At 38.3% G+C, this 17,155-nt stretch overlaps 1 protein-coding gene and 1 long non-coding RNA gene across 4 annotated transcripts in view; one reads left to right on the plus strand and one right to left on the minus strand.

Annotated features, from left to right (window-relative positions):
- The first annotated feature begins 2,628 nt into the window (after positions 1-2,628).
- On the plus strand, positions 2,629-8,897 carry LOC136832896 (zinc transporter ZIP3-like). Of its 3 annotated transcripts, none has more exons than XM_067094550.1 (4): positions 2,629-2,733; positions 2,859-3,010; positions 4,868-5,113; positions 7,391-8,897. In XM_067094550.1, exons 3-4 carry the CDS (start codon positions 4,985-4,987, stop codon positions 8,429-8,431), a joined length of 1,170 nt encoding a protein of 389 aa, XP_066950651.1. In that variant the 5' UTR covers positions 2,629-2,733; positions 2,859-3,010; positions 4,868-4,984; the 3' UTR covers positions 8,432-8,897. The 3 variants fall into 3 exon arrangements, with proteins under 3 accessions (XP_066950651.1, XP_066950652.1, XP_066950653.1); XM_067094551.1 differs by having other exon boundaries at positions 2,639-2,733; positions 2,876-3,010; XM_067094552.1 differs by lacking the exons at positions 2,629-2,733; positions 4,868-5,113 and having other exon boundaries at positions 2,740-3,010.
- A 173-nt stretch (positions 8,898-9,070) lies between these two features.
- Positions 9,071-17,155, minus strand: part of LOC136832829 (uncharacterized) — an 8,331-nt gene continuing 246 nt past the window's right edge. Inside the window, exons 1-3 of the long non-coding RNA XR_010851334.1 lie at positions 16,289-17,155; positions 9,888-15,970; positions 9,071-9,572 (exon numbers count right to left, since the gene is read on the minus strand). The exon at positions 16,289-17,155 is cut by the window's right edge and continues 246 nt beyond it. This is a non-coding gene — a long non-coding RNA (uncharacterized lncRNA). The remainder of the gene's footprint in view (positions 9,573-9,887; positions 15,971-16,288) is intronic.

Below are 17,155 nucleotides of genomic sequence, written 5' to 3' on the forward strand. Positions count from 1 at the left end.
AAACTCCATGCATCAACAATTTTGGGTTTTTATCTATTTATTCATTACTGGACTCGAACCTGATAACCTTTAAGAATTTGAGCATGTGGGTTCTGAGAAAAATTGATCACAAGTAGCAAGGGATCACTAGCATGACTATGAACTATCATCTTACAACTAAAACCACTGATTTAGTCCTTTATTTCATGGAGAGAAATCAGCTGCTGCTAATTTAGAAGTCTGAATACAAAAGCGTATCGATTCCTTTATATCTAATAACGGAAGAAACTCACATTTGTGACACGATGTGTGAGTGGCTTTCTAGTTGGTTAATGGCTGATTATGTCTCCCCAGACAGGATTCCATGCAACTGTCTTCTATGATGAGAAAAGTTTCAGGGAGCTTGTGCATCATGATCGAAATTCTTGTATATGAAAAGGATCTTAGGTGGTAAGTACAGAGATAAAAATTGTAGTCTCTCAATAAAAACCTTGACTGCCACTACTGGTACAGAGACTAAAAAATTAATAAAACAAGTCATGGCAGACATAAAATAATACATCATACTGAATGCTAACAACTAAATTATTAACAAATTTTCTATTTGGTAAGAGATGCTATAGTTGTTTATATTAATAGTTTAAGATTTTTCTATCTGGACCTTAACTACGGAAATTACACTGAATTATGGATAAGACCTCTAAAGGTGTCTGGGGCCTTTTGTATGAAGGCTCCCTTTTCTAAGTCAAGAACATCTTCTAAACAAAAACTCCAAACATCTGCAGAAGCTGCAACCACTCTCTTGTTAAAACGTTTCTTTGCATCATCCCCAACTTTCTGTTGAATTACTATGGACACGTCTTACAACGAGGAAGACACCTCTGATGTTTTCGGGGACTGAAGCCCAACCTCTGGACAGGCAACACCACAAAGACATTCTGGTTGCTTTAAGGTCAGCAAATGATGTCCTTATGGACATGGAGCTGTATGAGTCCCTACGGGTGTTACTGACTGTTGGCCGGCTTCCAACTTTCACTGATGCTCCCAAGTTCAATGAGAAATATGTCTATTGAAACTAGAACTGTTAGGGATTTTAGTTCCTTTGCCATGCTTTTCTCTGCCAAATTATACGTTGTTTTAACAGACCTGTTCCTCAGGGATTTAATGGTTGCTTCGGCGAATTGCCTTTGATGGGATTCTCGGATATTACATAATTTATTTCTGGCCTAATTTCTTTTATGAAGAGTTTATTTTGTATCCGTGTTAAAAAAAATCACTTTTATAAAGCAAACAGTAAATTAAAGCGTTTGCGACCTTTGAAAATCTAAGGCATCAGTCAAAAGAGACAGCTCAACTGACAGAAATTTTTAATGAAAATTATCACACAGAATATGGCATGACAAGTAGAATAATGAATATTCATGACAGAATGGTATATGCCACAGTTAAATACAAAACTGGAAAAGAAGCGCCTTATGATTAAAAAAAAAAAAAAAAAAAGTATTTAGAAGTAAGGCCTGTCTCTCAGACAGTTATATAACAGTTATCAGCCTATATCATTAGTCACAAGATTAATTCTTCACTATCAGTCGGAGATGGTGTAATCACTATTTGTGGAGAATTTAAGGAAACCGTCCACAAGGTGAATCATTACATAGATAGGGGTGCCAGTAAACCCGCAGTCACTGAACTCATCTAGGGATAAATGAGACAACCCAGTTCCTGCAAACAGCACTGATTCTACCAGAGATAACTCAAGCTACCTGATCTCCAGCACAATTTTCTTATCAAGCATTTAAAAACACGGGCTCGTTGTTGGGATGCAATAGACTCTATGTACGTTTATATTTTATAGAAACTTATCGAAGTCTCACAGTCATATTGACACTTTTGTCATTATATAAGATGCCATAGTCTACAATAAAAAGGTATAATCTCCACTTGTGCAAGTTTTCTGTGATAGTCAATAAAAGTAAGTTTACCCAAAATATGAAATGAACAACTCCACCATAACCATACTTCCATAAATAAATGTTCTGAATAGGAAAAATAGGTCATGCTTAGAAACATGACACTGCCGATCAAAAAAATTATAACAATGTCTAACACATCTAATAGTTTTCTTTTTATTGAAGTAAATAGCAAGAGTAAGATTCAACTTTAACTTTTACCAAAAAATGGTAAACTGACCAAGTAATGCGAGATTATAAAACTATCCAGGACAAATTCAACAGAGAAATAAAGAACAAGAACAGTAAGTTTCATAAAAAAAAAAATCCAGACACGAAACGAATACCCATGATTTTGGAAAGGCGTATCATGAAGGTTATGGGATAGTTCATGCTTTAAGAAAATGTGTAAGGGTCCACCACTCGTCGAAAGGCAAACGTTTCAGTACTTCAAAAAAATAACAGATATCTTAGCAAATATTGGTAAGGAATTGTGTTAGTGCTGATACTGGTTATCCCTCCTGTAGAACTGCAATGCTTCACGTTGTTAATTAATCACTCCTCTTATTTCTGGTCTTACGCAGCTACCGTTAGAAACCAGGTTTTATCTTATTCTTTATGGCCTGCTGAAATAAGGCGTGGCTAAAGAAGGGGCTGATAAAATGATAGCAGGGGTAATGGGTATAGGGCTCAGGGGATCAGCTATCACCAGCCAGACAGTTCTGTTAGTGTTAAGTATGATAAATTCCATAGGGATATGACCCCAGAAACTTACAGTTATCAATTGTTGTCGTGCAGCTGACCGGTAAAGCTAATACCCATGGTTCCTAGTGCTTTTATTCGACTTTGACTGGTTGTGAAATACACCAGTGAGGAAAAAGAGGGAAATAATTTTTTACGTATAATTTCTATTATTTTTTTTCCAAATAGCTCTCTGAAAATTCTAGGATCGCTGGGAACTCTAACGCACCCGGAGACAGTGAACGAATATGCCATTTGGAGAAGTGACAAGTAACAGTGAAACATACCTGTTCCGTCTGCATGTGCAACTGTTTCCACTAGGACAAACATTTTAGCACCATGTAAGTATAACGAACGTTGATAGAAGCTTAATGCAAACAAAAATATGAGTACTATTCAAAGTCTTGAAAGATACATTGCCGTATGTATAAAGCTGTGTGACCCCACAAAAAAGGCGATAAAATCGACTAATAAGCTCTTACGTTAACTAAATTCAAATTCAGATATCTGTATGACGTTAGAACGATTATAGGCTTTCATATTTAAACAAAAAAAATACTACTGTACTCACTTTTCACACATTAAAGCATTCCCTAACTGAACACAAATCTGAAGCTACGAAATTAGGTTTTGGCTTCATTGTAGGTTAAATATTAATCAGTTAATTTTAGATCATTATACAATTTTACTAACGCGTGTTTTATTCTTTACTATAAATTTATTTTCTTTATAGGATCGGGTTTTAACATTTTTCGGTTTTTAACATTTTGTGAAGTAACTTTTACTATAGAACATTTTCCTCTGTATCAATAAATATCTTACCCTAGGTAAGTCTTCGTTAATATAATTTTTACTATAATTTGCTTACATTCTAACTTACAATATACAACTAACTGATTATATTCATTATTAAGTTGTGCTCGCTTTCTTATGGGACACACTAGAAGGTCCCGTAAGTTGCTGAGCAAGCTTCCACAGTTTAGAATGTCATTTGTAAACAGTGAAAAACAGGGTTAATAAAACAGAAGAGAACAGAAAAGGCTATGTTAGATAAAAATAGGACATGAGGTTAAATCAGCAAAAAACAAACTAATAAATGTAAAAACAGCAGTAGACAGAGAAGTCAGAAAAAGGATAGAATGCACTAATTCTAAAGGCAAATAGCTATAAACAAAGAAAGGAAACATTTTTAATCAGAGATTGCACATTCGTTATCTGTGCAATAAGGTGTAATATCTTCCGTCCACAGGATTTACTAACAATTAAATATTGCCATGGAAGTGGAATGTTTTCAAGGATTTAAGACTTAGTTCTAATGAATGATGACAAATTAACTGAGGGTACAGGCATCATTAGGTGCTCTCAGACAACTCCCATGAGACTGCACAAGAACACATTTTGGTGCAGGAAACAGGGTTAAAAAGTCCCACAGAAAAAGGAGACTGGTTTTTATCCTTACACCCTTTGTTTCCATCAGTCCAGATAGCAGTGACTGACTTAATGTGTTCTCGTCCTCGTCCATCAAAACACTAAGCCGCTAAGCACTTGTTACGTGACAGATAAGTCTCTTTTGTTGGGGCCATTACCAGTTTGTAAGGATTATTTGTATTTTATGCAGTTTTCTAATGATAATATGGTGCCTGCTGTTGTGATATTATTTCGACAAAGTCTCAACGCAGAGATGAGTTTCTGCCATAAAATGGTTCAAAGTTCAGGAAAATGTTTCCTTATAACCTTAAAAATTAAAATTCATATTATTAATAAAAGTATTAAAATTATGTAATAATACAGCTAACTTCTATGAGAACAACATTTTACAAACGAATACCTGCAAGTAAAAACAATTGGGGTTATAAGTCAAAATAACAAAAGTGGCAATTTTATTTGGCGTAAGAACACCTTAGGATGTTGTACCTTCAGTTCATTACCATCTCTGTATGTCTTGAAATAAGTGTCACTACAATAGATATAACTAAACTGTAACATTAGACGTTAATTGGTAAAAGTCCAACTTCTAAACAGTGACTTGAAGTACTAAATTTATGTAAAACAACTTATGATTTTCGATTTTAGTAATGGCTAACTCCACTGTCAGCTTCTTAAATTTGGTTTGTATACTTTTCATTCATTACAGGTTACAATGTAGATTTTGACATTAGAAATGAACTAATAACTAGTGTATATATACATATTTCCAGAAAGGGCATGCTCTGCCATTCTGAACAACGAAGGACTCGAACGAAATACCACGTTTAATTAACCAAAACGAACACGAATATATGTGACATCGTGATTCCTATGTAAATCAGTTCAAAATGCTGAGTCTGGAAGGACACAAAGCCGTCGCCTTGACGGTAATGTTCGTCATAACATTTTCGATATCCATGCTGCCTCTCGCCGTACGGAAAGCTTTCAGGAAATACCTGAGCAAGAGCTACACACAGGTAAAGCTATTTCTCGACACTGAAGTCTGCATGAGCTTGAATTATATGAACAAGGCAATATGAACGGTGCTTGTGCTACAAGATTTAAATGAAAAGGCAAGTGGGAGTATGAGATAACGCTGCTGATACTACTAATTTCCAAGAGTAAATGAAAAAGGAGAATCTGTTGAAAATATTTTTGAAGAGGCTTTGACTGATAGAATAGTTGGTTTACAATGGGCAAAATTCATGAGATATTCAAGAAGACAGGCAGAAAATTACAGTATTCATGCTAGAATAACAGTACAAACTCTACTGATTTTATCTGCACATTTTCTTTACTTGTCTCTCTATGTTCTTTTCGACCCTAGTGTATATATATATATATATATATATATATATATATTTTTCTATTTATCATTTGTGGAAATTATATATATATATATATATATATATATATATATATAATTTCACACACACACACATATATATATATATATATATATGTGTGTGTGTGTGTGGAAATTAAATATATATATATATATATATATATATATATATATATATATATATATATATATATATATATATATATATATATATATATATATATATATATATAATATATATATATATATATATATATATAGTACACTAGTCCTCTTGAAGAGATATATATATATAGAAAAGCACTAGTCCTCTTGAAGAGATGCTAGAAAACTAGAGGCAAAACCGGTCAGGATCCCTTCAGTTCATACTCGCCGGCAATGGCAGGAAAGTGAATATTGCTATCAAGAAACACATGCGTTTATTAACGTTAATCCTAACAAATGCACGTTGTTATCATAACTATTGTTGTTGTTTTGCATAAGCATACGGGTTCATTTATCCTGAGATCTAATGTCAGATAAGCTATGCTTAGTTTATAGTTTTCTTCAACAGCTAGTTCTTCATTGTTATAATATTTTTTTGGATAGATATGTCTTTCATTTATTGACTCAATACTCTTGGGTCATCTTACTGAATATTCTGGTTGCTGTGTATTCTTCGAAGGTCGAGATTCATACACAGCATTTCGTTTTTCCCCGCCGGAAGTCTGCTTATCTAAGTCATAAAATTAAGCAACTTGTTACTTGTTGTCTGCTGTCGATTGAGCCATGGCTAAGAAGGGAATAAAGCTAGCAACCATCTCCCAAAACACTTGGAAAGGACCACGAAGTTAACGCCTTCTAGGGGGAAAATGGGATCCTCGCCTTATTTATAAGAACTGGGTTTGGTAGCTACCTGATGTAGATAATTTTGGCTTCCTCCTTTAATAATAATAATAATAATAATAATAATAATAATAATAATAATAATAATAATAATATCATTGAGAGTCATAGTGCCTTTGTGGACATACTCGGTGAATTAGGTACCTGATAGTTACTCATTTGAAGGATGTTGATCCAGGGTGCGTAACGTAAAGGTCCGGAGCTTGCAACCTCGTCCCAGAGCCTTCTAAAGTCATATATATATATATATATATATATATATATATATATATATATATATATATATATATATATATATATATAATATATATTTATATATATATATATATATATATATATATATACATACTGTATATATATATATATATATATATTATATTATGTATATATATATATATATATATATATATATATATATATATATATATTATATATATACACATGTATGTATATATATACATATATATATGTATATATACACATGTGTATATATATATGTGTATATATACAGTTAAAGTTAAGTTATATCTTTGTTTAAAAGTATATATATATACATATATGTATATATACGTGTATATATACATACTGTATATATGTATATATATACATATATATGCATATAAATATACTGTATATAAGTATATATATACATTTATATACGTATATATATGTATACATATATATATACATATATATATTATATATAGTGTGCGTGGCAATTATTAATGGAGAGCAATTAAAATAATATTATGTCCAAATTTTGGCTAAGATATGTTAGTACTTCAAGTAAATAACCAACATATTACTTGTATAGTCAAGATCTTAAGTATAACATTTTATTATGGATAATAAAATCCAGCATCATCCCGAATGTAGCTTCTCATCAGAGTTAATGTCCTGTATTTCAAAGACGCTTTAATAAATGCGTGTTTTGAAATGGTCATATTCCAAATTGACCTAGTAATAAATTTTCTTTGTATTTAACAGCAAAATTCTGTTAATGCGTTCTTCTCCACTTTTGCAGACCGGTTTGAGCGGATGTCTTTGCTTTGGCGCAGGCGTACTGATGTCCATTGTTTTCCTGCACATGTTGCCCGAAACACAAGAAAGCTTCGAGTACGCCATAGAAATGGAATATTTGGAACATACGCACTACCCAGTGGCCGATGCCGTGATATGCTTAGGTTTCTTCATAGTGTATTTCATCGAAGAAACGGTCCATTTATGCATCGATAGATATCACGACAGGAAAGAGAAAGCATGCAACATGAAGCTGACAACCCACGGTTGCGCAACTGTGGAAGAAGCCAAGATAAGGGCGCAGAAGCTGAGGGCTGAGAGGAAGAGTTCTGAAATTCGAGAATCATTTGTTAGTCGGAGATCTGTCGCGGGTCTTGCTGTCTACGCCAGTGCAAGTGGCTGTGTCAATGAAGGTTTTGAACCTGATAAGGACGGAGAAATTGCCGTACCAAATGGGTCAGTCTCGCGAAATTCGGTATCAAAGACAAATAAGCCAGTCATTGCTGGAAACGTGTCTCTGATTGGGACCGCGATCGTCATTATTGCGCTGAGTTTCCATGGACTCATGGAAGGTATGTCTGTTGGTCTAGAATCGGACAGCCAAGACGTATGGGTTTTATTTGGTGCTCTCTCCGCTCACAAAATATTCTTAGCCTTCAGTATGTCCATGGAGATGCTAGAAGTTGGTGTGTCGATGAAACCTTTTCTTCTGTCCATGACAATATTCTCCTTGGCATCCCCTATAGGAGGTCTTATTGGGGCTCTTGTATCGGCCTACACGGCAGAATTAGAAACGCCTGCAAGCATTTTGGCACCTGCATTCTTGCAGGCAATATCAGCAGGCACCATCTTGTACGTCACTTTCTGCGAAGTGCTTGAGAGAGAGAGAGCAAAGCATGGAAATGGGCATTTGAAGCTTTTTGCTTTAGCTTTAGGCTTCAGTGTCATGGCAGGCCTTGAAGCTGTTGGAGGTCACGACCATCATCATCACCATCACCATTCGGATGACACCACAACCCCAGATCTAGTTACTCCAGCAATGTAGGTCTGGGGAGAGACTTCACAGATATGTTGTATTTTATGTCTTTTTCTTAAAAATAATGAAGAATAATTTGGATGCACCCAAAGCTACGTTGTAAGATGCACTTCTGCATATTATTTTAAATGTAATGTAATTGTAAATTATAATCTTTGCTGAGTAAATTCAATATCGGATAACTAAAACTACCATAGTGCGTTATTACAAGTAGCTCATAAAGGATAACTTTAAAGAAATAAGACAGGATGCTATCAAAGCTTTATTTTAATGCCTGCGCCATGAAGGACATCTTAACCTGCAAACCTTTTTTACACATTAAACCCTTTTAGTCATTTATCTCTGGTTATCCAAAGGCTTCTAAATGATTATATAAGCATAATGTTTTTCCCTGGGCAAATTTTTCTCATTTGGTAAATCCCAAAGGTTGCTTTGTATGTGCAGTTACACTGAATATATCTGATCATCATGGCATTCTATTAATAACCGAATTGCTACAGACATTGCATATGAAGTTACACACATTTGTACACACACACACACACACACACACACACATATACACATATATATATATATATATATATATATATATATATATATATATATATATATATATATATATATATATATTGTTCTGAGTCCAGTTGGAAGAGTTAAATTGAATTTTGAATGTAATTTGCCTTAGGGGCCAACACCTAGAGCTCAGAACATAAGCAATAAATGTAATTAATAGTATGACTTACCTTGAAATTACATCTTCTTAGAGAAAATGGGAGGGTTGCCTTTGTTAAACCAGTCAGTGAGATTAACTTACTTTATTTAGGTTTGCAACTAGAAATTAATATGGACAGGCTGGCAGTTCAGCAATCAAGGGACATACAATGTGCAATATAAGCGTAACTACATTTAGTAAATAAATAAATCTGATAAGGCTACAGCCCTGCCAAGAGTTTGATACAACTCTTATAAAACCACTTCAAGTGAGCCTGGCTGATAAAATTATTTTACATTAGCACAATGATAACGCTGAGTGGCTCTATGCGTGGCCCTTGTCGACTGTTGACATCAGAAGATGGAACCTGAGTCTTTTACGGGCAATTGTTTCACAAGGGCAGGGGCAGAACCTGAAGAGCCAGATTACAGGATTCTGGAAAAGAATTCCTTGTCAGCATTCATGTACACACAGATTTTCTCTCAAATGAAATTAATTATTCACGATGGAGGGAAGTATTTATTAGATTTAATTAGCACACGGCAACACTATGGTGGGAATGCTTTAATTATTATTACTGAACAAACTTAATTTAGGCTTGGAACAAGTCATGAGGGCAAAAGTGTGTGCTAGGCTGTGGGAAACACAGGGACTTTGTTTGGGAGAATGAAACACTGGAAATATTGAAAACGGAGAGAAACTCAGAACAAGGAAAAGAACACAGGCATTACTTGCAACTTCATGACTTACCTTATTGCATTTGTGCATGGAGCTCGCTTGCAAAAGATGGATTCAAGCTGCAGAAGTCTTGACACGTGGCCAGTGGTAGGAGGACAGAGAAGCGACCTGGCACTTCTGAGGTTTGGGCCCGGAGTGAGACAGCGCGAGGTCAACAAGGCACCCACCCCATTTGATCCCAGTCATGGGCACAGGACAGCAGTATACTTTATCTGGAAGAAGCAGGTAACAGCCAACACAAAGGTCAAAGGGAAACAGGTCTTATAGTTATGACTAAATAAGGGTCAGCATAGTGGCCCATTTACTATCCTGACTGGTCCTTGTGCCCTAATGGCTTTCTGTCCCCCAATATCGTACGATAGTAGAGTAGAACAACTACATTCTGTCCCCCAATAGTGAGGGTCTCCTCCAGCCCCATGAAATTTGATTTCCTAGCTAACAGACTGGAGGGCTGAATTTTCTAAATATGTGAAAGCTCCCCCTTTTAAGAAGGCATTCACTCCCTTTCAGGCGTGAAGGCCTTGGCTAAGTAAGTTATTCGTCTCGACTAGCCAGTTAGCTTCCCTAAATGAGTCTTACTTTTGCAATATAACTAACTAAAATGACCTACCTAACTGCTAGGAGGGGATACTAGTTTTATGAACTTACTTACTACAGCAGAGCCTAACACTAGACAACAGTATCTACAGACTTCTACTCTCTGACGAAAGGGAACTCTATTCCTAGGCAAAGGGTACATGGAAAATGTGTCTGTTGACACGGTCTACTATCCCACTGCCCTGGCACTAAATTAAATGACACTGACCTACCTAAATGTAATCATTTACAGATTACACAATTCTTTATGGAATATCACACGCAATATTTTTGGACATGAGCAACCTGAAGGGTTAATTATGTTAAGCAGTCAGGTGTGTACCAGCTAGAGTACTGGACAGTCTTATCATGAGTTTATTAATAGGGTTATTACTACAAGATTGCCTAGGGTGTTAGGCGTTAGTCTACTTGTGCAGGGGTCACGCCGGCTACCTTCTCTAGGTAGGTGCCAGGATCACTCTGAGATGGAAACGGCACTGTGCCAATGGGATACGAGTGCCTAGGAGAGCTTGTGGCTCTTATGGGTTAACTGGATCTCTTCCACCCCTTCTTCTTCTTTGGGTTTCGCTAAGGTCTGGCTACACCATTCCTAGGTGACGAGGGCACCAACTCTGGGGAAAGGTCAGAAGTGCTGTCAGGAGCAGAATCAGAGGTAACCCTAGGAGCTACGGGGAGGATCCCTACTTCGGCTGCTGCGACAACTGGCACTCCTACATCCCAGCCAGACAGTTCCCGGTCGACCAAAGAAGGTACAGCGTTAAGGTCTGCCAGAGGGTCATCCTCAGCAGACGAAGGTGATTGTGATGAAGGATCGTTGGGGGGTGGAGGCTCACAATTTGCAATGATCAACTCCTTGGGTTTGGAGGATCTCCCGTAGGAGGATCCATGACATGATTGGGATCCAGCACTGGCACTAACTCGGGGCCAGGCACAGAGGTTAAGGTTAGTGGAGGCTCAATGTCCGAGATAGATGGAGCTTGGCACTGCTCAGGGCTCTCAAGTGGCACTGGCAGAGATTTGGAGTCAGGTGTGCCTGACAAGGGAACAAGGGCTGCAAAACCCCTCGGTGTACCTGAGGTAGCGTGAGACAGGGATTCCTGTCTCCGGTGAAGGGCAGAGCCTCTTAAAATTGTTCTGTTTGTGGTGTCTGCTGCATGTTGCTTGCTAGGGTAACCTGACCAATTCGTGGAGTGCCCTGTTACATTACAGGTCTTGCAGCGGTACTTGGTTCTGGCGATTTCCCTTTGAGGTGAGGGAGGAAACCTTTGGTGGCCATCTTTTTGTGAGGAGCGAGGCTGGGCCTGGAGTTGCATGGAGAGTGTCACTTCCGTCGACCACTTTGGTGAGCGGAAGGTTGGGCTGACAGTGACACGCTTGTCATGGTGGCAGTGTCCTGGTCTGGTGATTTTGGAGTTAAGGCCTCCCTAGTGGATGTAGCTAGGCAACAGAGTGGTGCTGGAAAAAGACATCCCCAGAGGAGGTCTTGCCCCAACAGGAACTCTACTCCGTGCCTGAATTTGCTCACCACGCCAATTCAGTGAGGTTGTGACCCCAAGGGGTTGTCATCTGAAGCTCGACTGTGGGAATGGTCTTACAGTAGTCTGCTCCTCTATCCAAGTCGTTGTCCACCTGGTCTTTTCATCTACAGTGGCACTAGCTGGCACTTGGGCCTGGTCAATCAGGCAAATATCTGAGCCAGTGTCTACTGTAACCAGCAGGTTCACTGGTAGGCTAGAGCCATCCAGGGGTGTCACTGAGACGGACTGAGTCCACACCTGCTTGGGGTGAGACATATCTGGCGGATGGCCTCTGAGATCATGGCACTGATCAGGTTTACTTGCTTGGTAGACCTACAGAGGCCCCTTGAATGGACTGATTTCCCTATGGTGACAGTCGGTGGGAAGGAGTCATTGGAGTCCTTCTGAGGGTGCTGCTAGTTAACTCCTTTCTTAACACAGCACTTAGATTCAGGATGACCAACTCTCTTGCAGAAGTTCCATGTTGGTGGCTTGGCAGGGAGTCCATTCTTTGAGCAGGCTGATCCCAAGAGATGACTAGGTGGTACTATGTGCTGGTAAGATAATAGCTGTGAGACTGGTTGAAGGTCTCCCAGTCGTCGGCCATATGACAAGCTTCTGTGAGGGTTTTAGGTTGCTTGTCGTTGAGGTGCCCAGTGAGTGGTCCAGGAACACATTGTAAGAGATCCTCCAGCATGATCCAGTTGAGCAGGTCCTGGAACTCTGTGCACGCCATGGTGTTGAGCCTGCACTGTCCTGATTGGGTCTTATGATAGACCCATTCAGCCCAGGTCCAACCAACTTCCTTGGTGAGACCTCTAAAACGCTGTCTCCATCTCTCTGGGGTGATTTAGTATGCTTTGATGATCACTCGGCGAATGTCTACCATGTTCCCTCTCGCACCTTTGTCCAGCGAGCGGAGGGCGGTTTTGGCTTTGCCGTCCATATGCTTGGCAAGTAGGGCAGCCCTCTCTATCTCGGTGGTGGTGTAGTTCTCAAAGAGTGCTTCTACTTCCTCCAACCACACCTCAGGCTCATCCTCCATCCATTTAGGAATCAGAGCATTAATGCTAGATATTGGAGCATTAGGTGCAGCAGGTGTGGGGTTGGAGGCTTGTTGGGCAGCTAAAGCCTTGGCACTTTCTTTTCAAGCCTTCTCCAGCTGCAGCTCCTTTTCCTTAAGAGCTAGCTCACTCTCCTTGAAAGCTAGGTCTCTTGCTGCCTTAGCTTCTTTGTACACCCTCTGATCTTCTCTTTCTTCTCTTTCCTCCTGGAGTATGTCATCCAGCTGTTCTTTACCCACTGGGTGAGTTCCTGTCCCGCGTAACCTGCGCCCTTCCCCATGTTCATGAGGGCTTGGCACTGCTCTAACAACATGGCTTTAGTCTTTTATGACATCTAGGGGAAATTTTTGGTGACAGCGGTGAAGTGTTCCGTAACTTGGTGGCACTTTGTTGGAGTGGCACCTTCTTAATAAGGCAGCACTGTGGCTGAGTGTGCCATGCAAAGGTCACACTGATGGAGCAATCCTGAAGGAGCAAAGGTCCTTAAGGGCAGACACACTGTTGTTGACACTGTATCTCAGGTGCAGGTGCAGTGGCTCATGATGTGAGGACTAAGTCTTTGTGGCACTAGGGTGCCGTTGTGTTCCTAGGAACAATACTAAGAGGCAGTACAACCAAACTACACTGAAGGAAATGGCACTCTGCCCGAGGCAGAGCGTGAACAATGAGTGAAAGGGAAAGTGAAAAGTAAGCACTTCAATAACCTAGTCGTTGGCAGTGCCTCAGATTAGTGGCACTGTGGAGGGGGAAACCCTCTGGCTTTCACTCGTGGGCGGCTAGGTCTAAGAACTAGTGGCTGCTCCCTGACAAGAGGAAAGGAAGGTTTTGGGGTTGCACTCAATGTGCGATTTGGTGCTTGCAGTATATGCAAGTCTTGTATAATGAAAATCCAATCGTGCATGACAGTTAACAACTGTTATTAAATGGTTGTACGTTCTTTCTTCAAAACGCAAGAGAGCTCACTCCGCTGGCAGAAGCACTTAATATGAAAATAGATATTGGAGATATTACAATGAACATGGGCAGGTATACAAGTTCGCACTGTGTGTGAATGAGTAAAAATGGAGAACTGATTGGAGATCTAAAAAGATCAAAGTTTTGGTTATAAATGGAAAAAGATTATTGCCCTTGACTTTATGAATTAATGGGTTTATTCTCCAATACTCGCTGACTATGACTACTATGTCCTTATTAACCTTCTTGGGTGATGATGTAAGAATATTAGAGTTTTCTCTCTCTCTCTCTCTCTCTCTCTCTCTCTCTCTCTCTCTCTGAGAGTGTATGTGTATTGGAACGTACTTGTTGCGTTATTTAATTTACTCTAATTCATTCTGATAATAACTTATGAAAATTTACCCATGAAAAATTATGCTAAGCTACTTTTTAATATGTACTTTAGGAATTTACATAATTTAATACCTAGGTCCTGTCATGACAAGTTATGTGGTCTAAAGGGTTTTCAAATTACTACCAAAATATTTCGTTAGGTTTTACGTTAGGGTTAGGCAAAAAGAAATGGAATTTCGCTCAGCAAGCGAACGATGAGAAGTGGAACAGGGTGTGTGGGAGAAACAGATCTGCTGGCTACTGGTGACATCAATCATCTCATACTATACTCAATCAGTGATTTAAAATTTAGGGAAAAGAACACTAAAATTTTCTGACTGAATTATTGGTGCAAATACACGGGCATGAATTATTTAACTTAAAACATCGATAATGCTTTTACTTTACTTAAAACATCAACATAAAATCTGAACTGGATCTAGCGGTCTTGGAATTGTGGGAGTTAGACAATGGAACGCACATGCATTGAACACTGCTAAGATTTCTCACCTGCGGTATTCCTAAAAACACGAATTTTTTAATTCACTTCATTGACACAGGAATTGTACATTTCTTCTGCCGTAACTGTTTTTGAACAACACAATTAGCTAACTGTTCACAGCTAACACATGCAATAAATCCCTGGCAAAGCACTTCCTAATTCCTAAATACCAGTGTTATGGTGCTGTAAACATCTCTGCTATTCTGCTTCTCACAACGTAAAATTTTGCAGGCAGTTATTCTGCATCACTAACTTAAGAACTTTTTTGGGGTTCTCGCCTTTATCCTATTATATGATAACAAAAAAATTAGCTACAAATCACTTATTTTAAAACACTCCTTCCCTATCTGTTCCTAACGTATCTTTAAAATTATAAAAATAATAATAATAACCCTTACCTTGTTATCTTTAGCTTTGGTTATGTCACCCTTTATCTTTTGCCTTGCGAATAATGGGATCGAGTTATTTAACAAACTAGGTTGTTTCTCGGTTCATCTTCATTCCTAGTATAGTAATAGCAAAGCTAATTCTCACTACTATTTGATTAGGATCCTGGCAAGGTCGCCACTGTTGTGTTCTGAGTCCAGTTGGAAGAGTTAAATTGAATTTTGAATGTAATTTGCCTTAGGGGACAACACCTAGAGCTCAGAACATAAGCAATAAATGTAATTAATAGTATGACTTATCTTGAAATTACATCTTCTTAAAGAAAATGGGAATGTAGCCTTTTTCAAACCAGTCGGTGAGATTAACTTACTTTATTTACAGGTTTGCAACTAGAAATTAATATGGACAGGCTGGCAGTTCAGTAACCAAGGCACACGCAATGTAAAATAAAAGTGTAACTACATTTAGTACATAAATAAATCTGATAAGGCTACAGCCCTGCCAAGAGTTTGATACGAATCTTATAAAACACTTTAAGTGAGACTGGCTGATAAAATTATTTTACATTAGCACAATGATAACGCTGAGTGGCTCTACACGTGGCCCTTGTAGACTGTTGATATCAGAAGATGGAACTGAGTCTTCTAAGGCAATTGTTTCACAAGGGCAGGGGCAGAACTCGAAGAGCCAGATTACAGGATTCTGGAAAAGAATTCCATGTCAGCATTCATGTACACAGACTTTCTCTCAAATGAAATTAATTATTCATGATGGAGGGAAGTATTAATTAGATTTAATAAGCACATGGTAACACTATTGTAGGAATGTTTTAAATATTATCACAGAACAAACTTAATTTAAGCTTGAAACAAGTCAAGAGGGCAAAAGTGCATGCTAGGCTGTGGGAAACAAAGGGAGTTTGTTTGGGAGAATGAAACGGAAATATTGAAAATAGAAAAAAATCCAGAACACGTAAAAGAACATTGGCATTACTTGCAACTTCAAGACATAACTTATTACATCTGTGCATGGAAGTTGCTTGCAAAGGATGGATTCAGGCTGCAGAAGTCCAGATGCATGGCCAATGGTAGGAGGACAGGGAAGCGACCTGGCACTTCAGAGGTTTGGGCCTGGAGTGAGATGGAGAGAGGTCACCGAGGTGCTCCATTTGATCCCAGTCACGGGCATAGGACAGCGGTATATCTGGAAGAAGCAGGTAGCAGCCAGCACAAAGGTCAAAGGGAAATAGGTTTTATAGTTAAGACTAACTTAGGGTCAGCCTAGCGGCCCAATTACTATCATGACTGGTCCTTTTGCCCTAACGGCTTTCTGTCCCCCAATACCGTACAATAGTGGGGTAGGACGACTACATTCTGTCGCCTAAAGTGGTTGTCTTCCAGCCGCCCTGAAATTTGATTTCCTAGTTAATGGACTGGAGGGCCGGATTTTCTATGTAATATGTATAGCATTCCATGACTTTGATGTACAGTCATACCCCTAACTTACACGAGGTTAGGTTCTGGAGCTCCTGGCACAAGGTGAATTTTCGTGTAAGTTTGACATTGTCTTTAAAAATGCTAATAAATGTTTATTTCTAGAGTTTAAGTACTAAATATGATCCTAATAATTTTCCCAAAGTATTAAGCTAACTTTTAAATGAACTAAAGTTAGTGTCATTTTATTTAAAAATTTAGCTTATAACCCTTAAAAAAGAAATAAATGGTTGACATAAAAATTGAGTACTGCACAGTTTCATAATAGCGCATTTACAGTAGATGTGTATGTATACTAATGTTACCCCTAATTCATGGGATACCATTTTCTTTTTCACTTGGGGTAAAAGCCGTTTTCTTTGCGTCAGCAGGTAAACTTCATGCGTCACAGTCA

The sequence above is a fragment of the Macrobrachium rosenbergii genome, chromosome 50, assembly GCF_040412425.1.
Source record: "Macrobrachium rosenbergii isolate ZJJX-2024 chromosome 50, ASM4041242v1, whole genome shotgun sequence".
In the NCBI taxonomy this organism is placed as follows: domain Eukaryota; kingdom Metazoa; phylum Arthropoda; class Malacostraca; order Decapoda; family Palaemonidae; genus Macrobrachium; species Macrobrachium rosenbergii.